This window comes from Cololabis saira, chromosome 14, assembly GCF_033807715.1.
Source record: "Cololabis saira isolate AMF1-May2022 chromosome 14, fColSai1.1, whole genome shotgun sequence".
In the NCBI taxonomy this organism is placed as follows: domain Eukaryota; kingdom Metazoa; phylum Chordata; class Actinopteri; order Beloniformes; family Belonidae; genus Cololabis; species Cololabis saira.
In genome coordinates this window covers 45,356,877-45,373,776 of record NC_084600.1, presented here as the reverse complement: position 1 = coordinate 45,373,776, position 16,900 = coordinate 45,356,877, and the positions used below count along the sequence as shown (strand labels likewise).

At 41.6% G+C, this 16,900-nt stretch overlaps 1 protein-coding gene across 6 annotated transcripts in view; it reads left to right on the top strand.

Moving 5' to 3' along the window:
- Window positions 1-16,900, top strand: part of arhgap32b (Rho GTPase activating protein 32b) — a 69,147-nt gene that overhangs the window by 27,653 nt on the left and 24,594 nt on the right. For 5 of the 6 annotated variants that reach the window (XM_061740653.1, XM_061740652.1, XM_061740651.1 and 2 more), the window contains 4 exons: window positions 9,108-9,257; window positions 13,279-13,381; window positions 13,492-13,636; window positions 14,499-14,581. In XM_061740653.1, the coding sequence (XP_061596637.1) occupies window positions 9,108-9,257; window positions 13,279-13,381; window positions 13,492-13,636; window positions 14,499-14,581 (481 nt within the window). The remainder of the gene's footprint in view (window positions 1-9,107; window positions 9,258-13,278; window positions 13,382-13,491; window positions 13,637-14,498; window positions 14,582-16,900) is intronic. The other variant, XM_061740654.1, reaches the window with a different exon arrangement.

Sequence of the window (16,900 nt, the reverse complement as noted above, 5' to 3'; positions counted from 1 at the left end):
CTACATCAGCACCCGTGGGTGCAGGTCTGGGTCTGGGTTCCTCCGGTTCCTCCGGGGCTGGAAATCCTTGAAAGTGCTTGAATTTCAATGAGAAAGAATGAAAACATTCGTTTTTCTAGAGAGAAAAAAAAAAAAGTATTATAATAAGATGAAATTATCATATGTTTGCAAAAACATGTACATCTTTTCAATGTTTGTTTTCAAGGCCTGAAAAGCTTGAATTTTAGTTTAAGTTTTTGAAATATTAACTCTGGGATCAGACTGTAATAGTTTAGTTATTACAAGGAGAAATTAAACCAGTCAGATGAAACATCACTAGATGTTTACAGCGCGATACAATGAACATAATTGTGATAAAAAGCGGAAAAAATGATTATGAATACATACAAGACTGTCTCAGAAAATTAGAATATTGTGATAAAGTTCTTTATTTTCTATTATTTTAATATTGCTGATTATGTTTTACAGTTTAAGATTAAGATTCCCAGAATATTCAAATTTTTTGAGATAGGATATTTGAGTTTTCTTAAACTGTAAACCATGATCAGCAATATTAAAATAATAAAAGGTTTGCAATATTTCAGTTGATTTGTAATGAATCCAGAATGGATGACATTTTTGTTTTTGTAATTGCATTACAGAAAATCACAATATTCTAATTTCCTGAGACAGTCCTGTATTTATTCCTGTAGATATTTTACCACAGCGATAAGGTGCTTGAAGATTTTGAAAATGACCCTTGAAAATTCTTGAAAAGTTCTGGAATTGACCTGGAAACATGTTTTTTATTTTAGAGGATGAAAGTTCAGCAGTTTCTTCTGGGAGAAACTAACACATTTATATCAGGAGTCTGACGGACGACTCTGGTTTAAACAACAACAAACTACAACAAACTACTTTAATGTTACTTAGCTCAGAGAATCTGCTGGACCAGAACCAGCACCAGAATCGGAGCTCGGGTTTCCGAGGCTCCTGAACGCAGCACCAGCCGGGCGGAGCCTCAGGGCTGATTTATGGTTCTGCGTTACCGACGCAGAACCATAAATCAGCCCTGAGGGTTCTTCTACACCGACGCAGAACCGACGCCGTCATTCTAACGCGGAACCATAAATCAGCCTCAGCGCTGCAGGCGCTCCGGTACCGAGTCTGGTACCGAGTCTGGACCGGCGGCTCGGCCGAACCTCGGAGGATATACAGCTGCTGGTTCTGGTTCTGGTCCCGGTTCTGGTTCTGGTCCTGGTCCTGGTCCCGGTTCTGCAGAGAGGTAAGGCGGTTCCGTCTCGGTGGTTAAAGTTCGGTTTCTACTTTTCTATGTGTTTCTGTCGGACCCGGAGGTTCTGGAGGTTCTGGGGGTTCTGGTTCTGATGATTCTGGTACCGGGAGGTTCTGGTCCCCGGTCTAAACACCAGTTATTGATCAGTTTGATCATCGATATCAGTGATTATTGATGAATCAGTTCTGGACGGAGTTTGTGTGACGTCACAAACAGCTGCTGGTTCTGGTTCCGGTCGGACTGATGAGAAAAACATCTGGAACATCTGCAGAAACTATAAATCTACCAGGAATATTTGTCTATACAAATATAACTTATTTGACAATTTTCACCTGTTTCAAGTAAATTTTCAATTGAAATAAGTAGAAAAATCTGCCAGTGGGACAAGATTTATCTTCTCATTACAAGCAAAAAAATCTTGTTCCACTGGCAGATTTTTCTACTTATTTTAAGTGAAAATCTACTTGAAACAGGTGAAAACTGTTGTTTTTTCCAGTGATGAGTCTTGTTTTAAGTGTAATGAGATTTTTTGGACTAAAAATGAGACATTTTAACTAGAAATAAGACAAATATTCCTGGTAAATGTAGAGTTTTTGCAGTGCAGACTGAGTTTTCTGTGACGTTAAAAACAGCTGTTCTGGTTCCGGTCGGACTGATGAGAGAAACATCTGGACCTGCAGATCCGGTTCAGACCAGAACCAGAACCTGAACCTGATCCGTGCTCACGCCTGTGATCGTCCTCGTGGAACAAACACCAGCTGATCAACAGATAAACAGCAGCTGATCAGCTGGTTATCTGATTATCAGCTGTTCAGCAGCTGATAATCAGATAATAAAGTTTATTTCTACAGCAGCTCAAAGTTCAGTAACAACATAAACATGTTAACAACAATGACAAATAGAGAGATAAACAATAATAACAAATAAAAATTAAATATAAAAATTATCGTATAGAAACATTTAGGTGCAATAATGAAATAATACAGAATTTATATCATTATAACACAAACACTTTCCTGCAGAACCAGCTGTTTATCAGCTGTTTATCAGCTGTTTAGCTGCTGATCAGCAGCTTATAATAATAATACATTTTATTTATATAATGCTTTTAAAAGGTCTCAGCTGTTGATCAGCTGTTTATAATAAAAATAATAATACATTTTCAAAGGTCTCAGCTGATCAGCTGTTTAGTTGTTTATCAGCTGATCACATGACTGTTTTGAAAACCCTAAAGCGTTGGTTTAATACCAATAAATGATCATTACATTTAAACAAAACCAAGTGTATATTATTTAGATATCAGAAAACTAATAATCACATATAATGGATGAATAATGATTTTGAAACAGGAATAGTTTATGATCATAAATTCTTGGGTGTTTTTGACCATAAATTGTGCTGGAAGCCTCATGTTGATCATTTAAAGGTGAAGAATCTAAATCAATCAGAATATTGATCAGAATATTGATCAGAAGATTGATGAGAATATTGATCAGAACCAGGACTAACCCTCATGACTCCATGAATCTGTTACAGCAGCTTCTTCGTTGATTCATCACGTATTGGTGTAAATCTGGGGAAATCCAGACAAAACAATCACAGACCTGATTATTATCTTATAATAAAGAGCATTAGAGTTTAAGCTGTTCAACATTCATGTTCAGGAAAACTAAGAACCAACGATAAAGAACCAGATTAATCTGTGGAACAGAAGATACAGAAATGAACACGGTTCTGGCCCGATTCTGGTCCAGTTCTGACCCGGTTCTGGTCCAGTTCTGGTCCAGTTCTGACCTGGTTCTGGCCCGGTTCCAGCCTCAAACAAAGGCCTCTTGACCCGGAGAACAAGCAGTGATGAGGTCAGAGCAGCCGGAACCAGAACCTGCTGGTACCACCGGGAGAGAGAGGGGGGGGGGTTAGTGCAGCTGCTGCAGGAGCCGGGCCAGAACCGAGCTGGAGCCGGGCCAGAACCGGGCCGCTGGACTCGGGCCGCTGACGGTTCCCTCTGGTCTGGTTCTGCAGCAGAACCTGAGCCCGGTTTCACATGAGCAGTTCAGGTAAAAACATCAGTCAAATCATCAAAAAGGTCATTTTGCTGGATGAAATATATGAATTCCTGATAGATAAGTGTGTTAGTGACAGCTCTGCTCCTGTAGCATGTGAATGAGTGAACGTTTGTGTGAACATGAAAGTACAATCTGCATTGAGGCTTCAGGAATCCCGGTCTGTGATTGGACGCTGCCTCGGCGTCAACGCTGCTCATTTGCATAAAGTTCAGATTTTTCAACTTCAAATTGACGCAACGCTCCCGACGCTCGTTTTCATAGACAATGAGTGGCAGCCGCTGCCTGTGACGCCCGTGACGTTTCAGTGTGAACGGGGGGTTATTCTGAAATATGTCCAACTGCTGACGTCCCGCTGCATTAATTGTCTCTATCTTGTCTGAAACGGAGCTGCCAGTCTAACTCATGTATCACTCTCTTCTCATCACCACGCTGACTGCAGCTCAGCATCTCCCCCTAGAGGAGCTAACCAGTAACTACAACAACAATGAAGTATCGGTGCTGGTATCCAGAGGTGGAAAAAGTACAAAAATATTGTACTTAAGTAAAAGTACAAATTTTCTGCTTGAAAATTACTTAAGTAAAAGTATAAAAGTACCTCAACTTAAATATAATAAAGTACCTAAAGTACATGGTGTAAAATGTACTTAAGTACAAAAGTAAAAAGTACAAAGTACAAAGTACAAAATTCAAAGTACAAAATTATTTTCAAAAGGATTGCAAAGAAATGAAGAATCCAAGAATTTGCTTACAACTCTAAGTAATGGTGATATTATTCTGACCCCTTTAGCGTTTGTTTCCATTACCCCATTTTGATTTCTCCCTTTGCTCATCACTGCTGCTGTTCCCCATTGGCCCCGCTGACAGGTCCACCCCCAGCCTGTATAAGCAGTGACAACATTAGCAACCCCAGCTGATAAAGGATGAGACTTTTGAACTTTTAAATGCCAAAACCACCTCAGAAGGGGTGGAATCAAAGAATGGTGCGCATGGACACGCGTCGGCTGCCGCTCAAGGCTGATTTATGGTTCCGCGTTACACCAACGCAGGGCCCGTACCCTACGGCGAGGCTCTGCGTCGATTTAACGCGGGACCATAATTCAGGCTTCAGTCCTCCTCGGTACTCGACGCGACGGCGGTTCCTCCGGCCTTCCGGCCCGCCTCTGCGGCGCAACTCTCCCGGGAGCTGCGGCTCCTTCTCGGTGTATCCACGCGACCCCCTTCCTTCCCGTCCGCCTCATGGTTCCGCGTTAAATCGACGCACACTCTACGCCGTAGGCTACGGCGTAGAGTGTGCGTCGCCGCGTACCCTACGCCGTAGCTCTGCGCCGGTGTAACGCGGAACCATAAATCAGCCCCCGCTGTGCTGTTCTTTAATTTGTAGCGAGTAACGACGTGTCCAATTTTAAATATAGCGGATTAAAAGTACGATTTTTTCCTTGAAAATGTAACGAAGTAAAAGTAAAAGTACAGAAAAATGAAAGTATCAATAAAAGTACAAATTCTCAAAAATCTTACTTAAGTACAATAACGAAGTACTTGTACTTCATTACTTTACACCAGGGGTTCCCAACCTTTTTTGTGCCAAGGACCAGCAGAAGTATAAACAAAAAGCTCAGGGACCGGTTGACAATTTATGTCAATTTTAATAAACATTTTAGAAAAAAACAATGCATTTTAAAATGCAGGCTATCATCAGCGACGTTAGCTGATGTTGTGGCCTTTAAAACTTGCTTCTGCAAATCTAACTCACGTTTTTTCCTTCCACTGGTTTGTCTTTGAGAGAAGGTGTTTTGTATTTAAGTGTCTTTGGAGCTTGGATGGCTTCTTTTGCTTCGTTGGCGAGCGTTTCTCCACATAAAATACATAGTGGGTTTGGCGCCTCCAAATCGCCCGTTGCAACAAATCCGTATTTTATATACATAATGTCGTACTTGCGATTAAAGCTTTTGCTTTTCTTTTTGGTAGGATTTTCCACTTGTTCATCACTATTTCTTTTACTCGAACAACGTAAAGAAACGGCTCATGGAGGTTTGCTGAGGTCCGCTCATCTCTGCAGCTGACTGAACCTAACCTGCATACAGCACCTGTCGTTGTGCTGTTAAGTCCGGTCAGGTACCAGAACTTATTGTCCGCCAAGCCATGACAGGGCTGCCACTCAAAGAAACACATTTCGACAAGTTTTGGATGAAATTATATGACAAAAAAATGCAAAAATTGTTTTCTTAAATTTAGTATGAGGTTGCTTTAATTATGTGGCAAATGATAATAAACACGAGAAAGATGGGTTCTTCAATGAAAAATAGATATTTTATTCAACTTTGCTGCTGTCATTCATGCAGGGAGACACCTAAAACATGCTGGATAGGTCTTTCCAGGACCGGAGTTGGAGACCCCTGTATTATGCTCTTATTTATTCATGTAATAATATACAGGTGGAGGTCGGAAAATTTGAATATATTGCAAAACTTCATTCGTAGTAAATTCAACTTAAGGTGAAACAAATATTATTTCCCACGACATGCAAAGTGAGGTATTTCAAGCCTTTATTTGTTATAATTTTGATGATTAGCCTATGGCTCAGAGTTTATGAAACCCCCAAATAAAAAATCTCAAAAAATTAGAATATATTATGAAATCATTAAACAATTCAATCATCAAAATTATAATAAATAAAGGATTAACATATATTGCTTTGCCTGTAATGAGACTATGTAATAACATGTATTACGTGGTCTGATAACCATCTCCCGAAAAATATTTAATTCTCTGCGCATTAATTCTGCACCTTCATCAATTGTGTCTTCATCAAAAGGACATGCCATGTTCGTGACAATGGACTTCTAATATACTGACTCTGTTTTTAATGACAGACGGCAGAACTTCGCCAAAACTCTGACTGAATGAATGAGGAAATCAAATGTGCGTGCGGCTCTGAAAGAGGCGGAGACGCAGAAAAACTCCAGGTTCATTGAGATAAACCTGGTCCCGACCAGGTTAGATTCAGAGAGTCTGTTACTACGGTAACTGACCAAGAGCTTAAGTTACCTCTCTTTGTGAAACAGGCTAGAGTTACCTCTCTCTCTCTGGTTTGAGTTACCTCCCTTTGTGAAACGGAAAACTCAGAGTTTCCCTCATTTCAGGGTTAACAGACTCCGAGTTTTCACTAAACCTGCTTTGTGAAACGGACCCCTGCTCATATCATTGATCAGCATCTGCAGTATTGATCAGTGAGCGCAGTCGTCTGGTGCAGGGAGACGCAAAAAAGAAAGCTGCGCTGACACGCGGCTCTCGGCAGAGATTGTATGAGTTAAAGTGAAGTGAGATGCCTCACTCCATTGGGAAAAAACCGTCTGGTGACAATTGCCGACAATTTTGATTATCGCTTTTTGTCGACAACGTCGTTGCAGCCCTAATTATGATCGGAACACAAGCCATTCCACGGCCCGGTAGTAACGGCTCTACGGACCGGTACCGGTCCGGGGACCGGGGGTTGGGAATCACGGCTTTACACCACTGCTGGTATCGGAGAATTCTTGCGAGTTTATGAGAGCAGTATCTACGGTGGGCGACGAGGGCCAAACGCTGCAACGGCCTAATGCGTCTCAGTTCAGGAAAACGGCTTCAAGTACAGAAACGATTCAAATTCACAAACTCAAAACCAGGTACAAAAACGTGCTTCAAAAATCAAAGACAAATGCAGCATCATCAAACGCTGCAAATAGAGAAACGATGCAAAGCACAAAACCATATAAAAGCAGAAACCATCTTCAAAAGAAAAACGCTTCATAACCGGTCACTACAACCGGAAGTGATTATTGTTATTATCAGGGCTGTACGCTTACTTTTTTGAATGGTAGCACTGGTGCTAGCAAGTTAAAAATTTTAGTAGCACAAATAAAAATTTACTAGCACACCCGGGTGGACAGTTAGCAGGGGTGTAACGATACACTAATCTCACGATACGGTACGATATACGATATTGAGATCACGATAACGATACGATATTATAGCAGTATTTTTTTAACAACCTTGAATGAGGAACATATGACTGGAAAAAATGTCCTTTTATTCGAAAGACACAAAATACAAAACAATGCTGTGCGTTTGCCCTATTGTTACAGTTTGTAATGCTTTATAACTGTTTAAGTTTTAAAGAGAAAGCCAGGCCAACCATTTTCCACAAACTGAACTAAAAGTAAATGTCAGGTTTGCATTATGATCTTCAGTTTCATACAATGAAAATATTTAGCCACAAACTGAATAGTTTCTCTCATGTATGATTTGACTTTTTTATTTTCCAGAAATTTAACAACTAAAATTAAATAAATAAAAGTAAATAAATACATACAATTTTACATCATAAAAAAGATTGATTCATGCTCACCTTATAAGTGTAAGAGGAGATTTATTTTTGTTAAGGTTATTTTGGTAATTCAGGGTTCATTATTTTATAAATATATTCTTTATATTCTGATGTAAATCAGGGACTATAATGACACTAGTCAGTTTATCTGTAGTTGTTAATATGTTTTAGATTGGGCGGAGTGATACAGCACTAGCTCCTGTGTTGATGTTCTAAAATCCTACACTGTTGAGCGGACATTAAAGTACACTCCAACTCGGAAGAAGTTTTCCGGTGTTTATCCTACTCACGACCCGAAAAATGTTTAATTTAATAAGGTAAGGCTTAACTCTACACCAGACTTAAAAGTTCAGAGCTCAAAACCTGCTAGAGTCCTGTGATCGGGACCGCAAAAAGGTACTACTTTCTTCTGAGCGGAGTAAGATTTTGGTCCGCGTTTCGAGGCGCAGTCGGCGCGCGCGGTCGGATCATGGATGTATTAATAGTATTAATAGCCTTTCCACACGGCGCCCCGGCCGTATGGTCGCGAAAATACGGTATTTATATATGAAATGTCAGAATAGGTAATTTTTTGACGACACCCCGGTTGAGAAAGGCTGATGTAGGTCAAGAGACATTCATAATGATTTTCAAACTTTTTTTAACATGACCCCAGCGCAACTCACTCGCACAAATGCGAGTGGATACATATTTCTCTTCGCACCGGATGATTTTTATTCGCAAATGCGATGAAAACTGTCGCACTGTACAGCCCTGTTATTATTATTATTATTGCTCCAAACCTGCAAGGGGCGCTCTCGGCGTAACAGCTCAATGGACAGACACACGGATGTAGAGAGAGACCGAACAACTGACTGAACCAAAGTGATCACATCCATGGTTTAAACATACAGCGGGAACGGTAATGTGATGTTTATATCACTGTACAACGCGGTACATTACGACACGTTTCTTTATTATATTTTAACGTTACAGTCAGCTGTTCGGTCTCTCTCTACATCCCGTGTCTGTCCATTAAGCTGTTACGCTGAGAGCGCCCCCTGCAGGTTTTTCATTTGCACCACGTTCCTCTTTTTGTTCCTGGTTTTGAGTTTGTGAATTGGAATCGTTTCTGTACTTGAAGCCGTTTTCCTGAACTGGGACGGTTAGGTCGTTGCAGTGGGTTTGGTCCTCGTCGGCCACCGTAAGTATCTGCCCCGATACCGATACTGGTATCGGTATCGGGGCGTCCCCAATGTGGGGGTTGAAGAATCCGACCTGTACAGGTGCAGCTCGGGGTCAGGGGGCGTGGCCACCAGGGGGCGTGGCCACCCGGGGGCGTGGCTTCAGGGGGCGTGGCTCCCGGGGAGATGTTTACATCGGAATGAAACCGGCATGTAAATATCTTCTTCTTCTTCTTCTCCAGTGTCCAGGAAGAACGGGAAGTTGATCACGTTCCTTCGTTCCTTCATGAAGTCCCGGCCGAGCAAACAGAAGCTGAAGCAGCGCGGCATCCTGAAGGAGCGCGTGTTCGGCTGCGACCTGGGGGAACATCTGCTGAACTCTGGATACGATGGTGAGTAAAACCTGGAGAACATCTGGAGAACATCTGCTGAACTCTGGATACGATGGTGAGTAAAACCTGGAGAACATCTGTCTAAAACCTGGAGAACATCTGACTAAAACCTGGAGAACATCTGTCTAAAACCTGGAGAACATCTGACTAAAACCTGGAGAACATCTGACTAAAACCTGGAGAACATCTGTCTAAAACCTGGAGAACATCTGACTAAAACCTGGAGAACATCTGACTAAAACCTGGAGAACATCTGACTAAAACCTGGAGAACATCTGACTAAAACCTGGAGAACATCTGACTAAAACCTGGAGGAACATCTGTCTAAAACCTGGAGAACATCTGACTAAAACCTGGAGAACATCTGACTAAAACCTGGAGAACATCTGACTAAAACCTGGAGAATATCTGACTAAAACCTGGAGAATATCTGACTAAAACCTGGAGAACATCTGACTAAAACCTGGATAACATCTGACTAAAACCTGGAGAACATCTGACTAAAACCTGGAGAACATCTGACTAAAACCTGGAGAATATCTGACTAAAACCTGGAGAACATCTGACTAAAACCTGGGAGAACATCTGACTAAAACCTGGAGAACATCTGGAGAACATCTGCTGAACTCTGGATACGATGGTGAGTAAAACCTGGAGAACATCTGACTAAAACCTGGAGAACATCTGCTGAACTCTGGATACGACGGTGAGTAAAACCTGGAGAACATCTGTCTAAAACCTGGAGAACATCTGCTGAACTCTGGATACGACGGTGAGTAAAACCTGGAGAACATCTGTCTAAAACCTGGAGAACATCTGACTAAAACCTGGAGAACATCTGCTGAACTCTGGATACGACGGTGAGTAAAACCTGGAGAACATCTGTCTAAAACCTGGAGAACATCTGCTGAACTCTGGATACGACGGTGAGTAAAACCTGGAGAACATCTGTCTAAAACCTGGAGAACATCTGCTGAACTCTGGATACGACGGTGAGTAAAACCTGGAGAACATCTGACTAAAACCTGGAGAATATCTGACTAAAACCTGGAGAACATCTGTCTAAAACCTGGAGAACATCTGACTAAAACCTGGAGAACATCTGACTAAAACCTGGAGAACATCTGACTAAAACCTGGAGAATATCTGACTAAAACCTGGAGAACATCTGACTAAAACCTGGGAGAACATCTGACTAAAACCTGGAGAACATCTGGAGAACATCTGCTGAACTCTGGATACGATGGTGAGTAAAACCTGGAGAACATCTGTCTAAAACCTGGAGAACATCTGACTAAAACCTGGAGAACATCTGACTAAAACCTGGAGAACATCTGACTAAAACCTGGAGAACATCTGACTAAAACCTGGAGAACATCTGACTAAAACCTGGAGAACATCTGACTAAAACCTGGAGAACATCTGACTAAAACCTGGAGAACATCTGACTAAAACCTGGAGAATATCTGACTAAAACCTGGAGAATATCTGTCTAAAACCTGGATACAATGGTGACTAAAACCTCGAGAACATCTGTCTAAAACCGGGAGAATATCTGACTAAAACCTGGAGAACATCTGTCTAAAACCTGGAGAACATCTGTTTAAAACCTGGAGAATATCTGACTAAAACCTGGAGAATATCTGACTAAAACCTGGAGAACATCTGACTAAAACCTGGAGAACATCTGACTAAAACCTGGAGAACATCTGACTAAAACCTGGAGAACATCTGACTAAAACCTGGAGAACATCTGACTAAAACCTGGAGAACATCTGACTAAAACCTGGAGAACATCTGACTAAAACCTGGAGAACATCTGACTAAAACCTGGAGAACATCTGACTAAAACCTGGAGAATATCTGGAGAACATCTGCTGAACTCTGGATACGACGGTGAGTTAAACCTGGAGAACATCTGACTAAAACCTGGATACGATGGTGAGTAAAACCTGGAGAACATCTGACTAAAACCTGGAGAACATCTGACTAAAACCTGGAGAACATCTGACTAAAACCTGGAGAACATCTGACTAAAACCTGGAGAACATCTGTTTAAAACCTGGGGAACATCTGACTAAAACCTGGAGAACATCTGACTAAAACCTGGAGAACATCTGACTAAAACCTGGAGAACATCTGACTAAAACCTGGAGAATATCTGACTAAAACCTGGGGGAACATCTGACTAAAACCTGGAGAACATCTGTTTAAAACCTGGAGAACATCTGTTTAAAACCTGGAGAACATCTGACTAAAACCTGGAGAACATCTGACTAAAACCTGGAGAACATCTGACTAAAACCTGGGAGAACATCTGACTAAAACCTGGAGAACATCTGACTAAAACCTGGAGAACATCTGACTAAAACCTGGAGAACATCTGACTAAAACCTGGAGAACATCTGACTAAAACCTGGAGAACATCTGTTTAAAACCTGGAGAACATCTGACTAAAACCTGGAGAACATCTGACTAAAACCTGGAGAACATCTGACTAAAACCTGGAGAACATCTGACTAAAACCTGGAGAACATCTGTTTAAAACCTGGAGAATATCTGACTAAAACCTGGAGAATATCTGACTAAAACCTGGAGAACATCTGACTAAAACCTGGAGAACATCTGACTAAAACCTGGAGAACATCTGACTAAAACCTGGAGAACATCTGACTAAAACCTGGAGAACATCTGACTAAAACCTGGAGAACATCTGACTAAAACCTGGAGAACATCTGACTAAAACCTGGAGAACATCTGACTAAAACCTGGAGAACATCTGACTAAAACCTGGAGAACATCTGACTAAAACCTGGAGAACATCTGACTAAAACCTGGACAACATCTGACTAAAACCTGGAGAACATCTGACTAAAACCTGGAGAATATCTGGAGAACATCTGCTGAACTCTGGATACGACGGTGAGTTAAACCTGGAGAACATCTGACTAAAACCTGGAGAACATCTGACTAAAACCTGGATACGATGGTGAGTAAAACCTGGAGAACATCTGTCTAAAACCTGGAGAACATCTGTCTAAAACCTGGAGAACATCTGACTAAAACCTGGAGAACATCTGACTAAAACCTGGAGAACATCTGACTAAAACCTGGAGAACATCTGACTAAAACCTGGAGAACATCTGACTAAAACCTGGAGAACATCTGACTAAAACCTGGACAACATCTGACTAAAACCTGGAGAACATCTGACTAAAACCTGGAGAATATCTGGAGAACATCTGCTGAACTCTGGATACGACGGTGAGTTAAACCTGGAGAACATCTGACTAAAACCTGGAGAACATCTGACTAAAACCTGGATACGATGGTGAGTAAAACCTGGAGAACATCTGTCTAAAACCTGGAGAACATCTGTCTAAAACCTGGAGAACATCTGACTAAAACCTGGAGAACATCTGTCTAAAACCTGGAGAACATCTGCTGAACTCTGGATACGATGGTGAGCTAGCTAGCACCGCGGGAGCGGGTCGGCTAGGGCGGAAGCTCAAACACAGAGACGGCAACAAATCGACGCCGTAGCTTCGCCGTTAGCCTGCTAGCTCCTCCCACAAACTGTAACTACGACCCAACGCAGACAAGAGGCTGTGATTGGTTTGCTTGGCAGCAACACATTTCTGGTTTGAACCAGTCATGAACTTTCAGCCTCTTTTCTTCGTGTGTGTGTGTATTTTTTTTTTTTTTTTTTTTTTTTTTTTGATTTTTTGATTTATTTCTTTTTTGCACAATAGTTGTCCTTATCTCTTTGATTCACTGTGACCGGAAAAGTCGGATAAACCATTCAGGAAAAGATCGCTAACTAGCGGTCTGGGGGGAACTGCACCACAGAGAAATGGAGTGACGGAGAAGTCTGAAGGTTCACGACGACGTCACGGTGACGGCGTGTGCTCTGCGTTGGTTTAACGCAGAACCATAATCCAGGCTTTAGCCCCCCCCAGGAACCCCCAGAAACCCCCAGGACCCCCCGCCCCCCTGACGCCCCTCTCTCCTGTGGTTGCAGTCCCCCAGGTCCTAAAGAGCTGCACTGAGTTCATCGAGAAACACGGCGTGGTGGACGGAATCTACCGGCTCTCCGGGATCGCCTCCAACATCCAGAAGCTGCGGTAAGAACGACGGTATCTTTAGATATCTGTAGTTACCTGCAGGAACTCCAGGTATCTGGAGACACCTCTAACCCTAACCCCCCCCCCCGTCTCCGTCTCTCGGTCTGCAGACACGAGTTTGACTCGGAGCAGGTCCCCGATCTCACCAAGGACGTTTACGTGCAGGACATCCACTGTGTGGGATCGTTGTGTAAACTTTACTTCAGGGAGCTGCCCAACCCGCTGCTCAGCTACCAGCTCTACGACAAGTTCTCGGTGAGTCCTGGTCCTGGTCCCTTTAGAACCTCCTGGTCCTGGTCCAGGTCTCTGGTCCTGCAGGTCCTCCGGGTCCTGGTCCTGGTCCAGGTCCTGCTCCTGGTCCTGCAGGTCCCCCAAGACCTGGGGGACCTGCAGGACCCCCTCAAGTTTAACGGCTGCAGATAAGATAAGATAATCCTTTATTAGTCCCACAGAGGGGAAATTTGCAGTTTACAGCAGCAAAGGGGATAGTGCAAAAACAAGAGGCAACAATAGAAAAGTAATAACACACTATAAACAGTTTATTGTTTATTATTATTGTTGGCTTCATCTGGAAAAACAAAGAATCACCATCAAATTAAAAGCATCAAAATATTAAAAAAAAAAAAAACCCAAAAAAAAACAATGTACCAGTCTGATCCAGAAATAAAGAACAACAGAATAACGTGTTGGAGGAAACAGGAAGCAAAATAATGCCGGTTTAGTCCTGGTTCCTCACTATATCACATCATATATGCCTCAAAAAAATATAAAAATTAAAATAAAATAAGAAAATAAACATAAAAAATTGTTATTTGTACAGCACATTTACAAACGGCTGAGCCACCAAAGTGATTCACAGAAAGTGCTTAACGGCTAAAAGAGAAGACATAAAAGGGGACATTTAGAAAAAATATAAGAAAGAAAAAGGCTAAAAGACAAAATCTGGATAAGACGATATAGAAAGACACTAATTGAAAGTGAAGGAAAAAAGATGAGTCTTTAACTGAGATTTAAAGTCACAGTCAGTGGTTGGTGAGTGGGAGGGGCTAGAGCTGCAGGGGCGTGGCCTGATGTCTAGCCCCGCCCCCTACCTGACTCTGGTTTCCTGGTTTTCCAGGAAGCCGTTTCCGCGGCGACGGATGAGGAGCGACTCATCAAGATCCATGACGTCATCCAGCAGCTGCCCCCCCCCCATTACAGGTGAGACCCCCGTTTACAGGTGACCCCCCCTACAGACAGGTGACCCCCCCCCCCCCGCGGGGTCAAAGGTCACCAGCATCTTCTCCTGCAGTTATGTTGGTCTGATGTCACATGATCTGGACGGCGCTGCAAAATACTTAATTACTAATAAATTAAAGGAAGTATCTAAGGGTGCTTTCACACCTGTCCCGTTTCAAGCAGTTGTTCCGATACAGGGAACGTTTCCCCCTAAAGATCGGAACGTTTGGTACATGTGAACACAGCAATCGCGCTCTGAAACGGTACAAAACAAGCGTTCCGAGATCGCCTAGGAGAGGTGGTCTCCAATCGAGACCTGAAACGGTTCATTTTTTTAATTTGGAGTGAGAACATAATCCACACAGCAACCGATACAACTCCATTCATGCGTATGTGCGACCGCGGCGCAAGAAGAGTCTGTGCAGCCTCCAGCACCTTCTCTCCTATTGGACGTGCAGAGATGTCTTCCCAGCGCGGCACAAATTAAACATTGTATGAAATTAAACAATGTTCAATTCGGGCAGGGTTTGCGCAGCGCCGCAAAGCTGCAAACCCTGCCCGAATTGAACAGCAGCGCAAACCCGGCTGCGGCAGCGGCCTCTCGTCCGCTGCCGGGCTCCGCTCTGCGCCGAGCGCATGAGCCTGATTTATGGTTCCGCGTTAAAACGACGCAGAGCCTACGCCGTACCCTAGGCCGTACCCTACGCCGTAGGCTCTGCGTTGGTGTAACGCGGAACCATAAATCAGCCTAAAGCCGACGGCTGCGGTCTGCACTGAAAGGGGCGTGTCGTTTATCCCGGAGTACGGAAGAGGAAACTCCTTCCGCGTTCATTTGACCAATCAGAGAGCAGCTGGTTCATTTGTTATCAGCTTTGAAACGGTACAGACGTTTGCCTTGTGAACACAAACCCCACGAACGAGAAACGGAACAACTGTATCGATTCAGCCCCTGAAACGGAACAAAACAAACGGGCCACAGGTGTGAAAGCATCCTAATATACTAATAATTGAGAGTTTAACCAGGTATAGTTTTTCTTCAACGCTGTGTCGTTTCTGTGAAGGATCAATGAAGATGTTTCTCATTTATTTAGTTGATCTTTCACTAAAACATTATGGAACAATATCTGTAATTAGTGTTTGTGTTTGTGTTGAACTATATTTCTCCTTTTGCTTTAAACATGGATTGTTTAGCTTTATTTACTATCCATCTATTTTATATCATTAATCTTACTATATTATTGGCAAAATGGTTTATTCACAAAACCTGTAATATTAATCAAAAAGCCTCTTTTTTTGTATTTTTGCAAATGAGAAAATAAAATGTGAAAATATCAGAACCGTTAGTTTCTCCACCAATCAGAGGTCGTTGAAGTTTGTGTCTCTGTTTCATGTATTTCTATAAGTTTGTGTTTCTTTTTACTTTATTTCTGTAAGTTTGTGTCTCTGTTTAAAGTATTTCTGTAAGTTTGTGTCTCTGTTTCATGTATTTCTGTAAGTTTGTGTTTCTTTTTACTTTATTTCTGTAAGTTTGTGTTTCTTTTTCATGTATTTCTGTAAGTTTGTGTCTCTGTTTCATGTATTTCTGTAAGTTTGTGTCTCTTTTTACTTTATTTCTGTAAGTTTGTGTCTCTTTTTCATGTATTTCTATAAGTTTGTGTTTCTTTTTACTTTATTTCTGTAAGTTTGTGTTTCTTTTTACTTTATTTCTGTAAGTTTGTGTCTCTTTTTACTTTATTTCTGTAAGTTTGTGTCTCTGTTTCATGTATTTCTGTAAGTTTGTGTCTCTTTTTACTTTATTTCTGTAAGTTTGTGTCTCTGTTTCATGTATTTCTGTAAGTTTGTGTCTCTTTTTACTTTATTTCTGTAAGTTTGTGTCTCTTTTTCATGTATTTCTGTAAGTTTGTGTTTCTTTTTACTTTATTTCTGTAAGTTTGTGTTTCTTTTTCATGTATTTCTGTAAGTTTGTGTCTCTTTTTCATGTATTTCTGTAAGTTTGTGTCTCTTTTTACTTTATTTCTGTAAGTTTGTGTCTCTTTTTACTTTATTTCTGTAAGTTTGTGTCTCTTTTTACTTTATTTCTGTAAGTTTGTGTCTCTTTTTCATGTATTTCTGTAAGTTTGTGTTTCTTTTTCATGTATTTCTGTAAGTTTGTGTCTCTTTTTACTTTATTTCTGTAAGTTTGTGTCTCTTTTTCATGTATTTCTGTAAGTTTGTGTCTCTTTTTACTTTATTTCTGTAAGTTTGTGTCTCTGTTTCATGTATTTCTGTAAGTTTGTGTCTCTTTTTACTTTATTTCTGTAA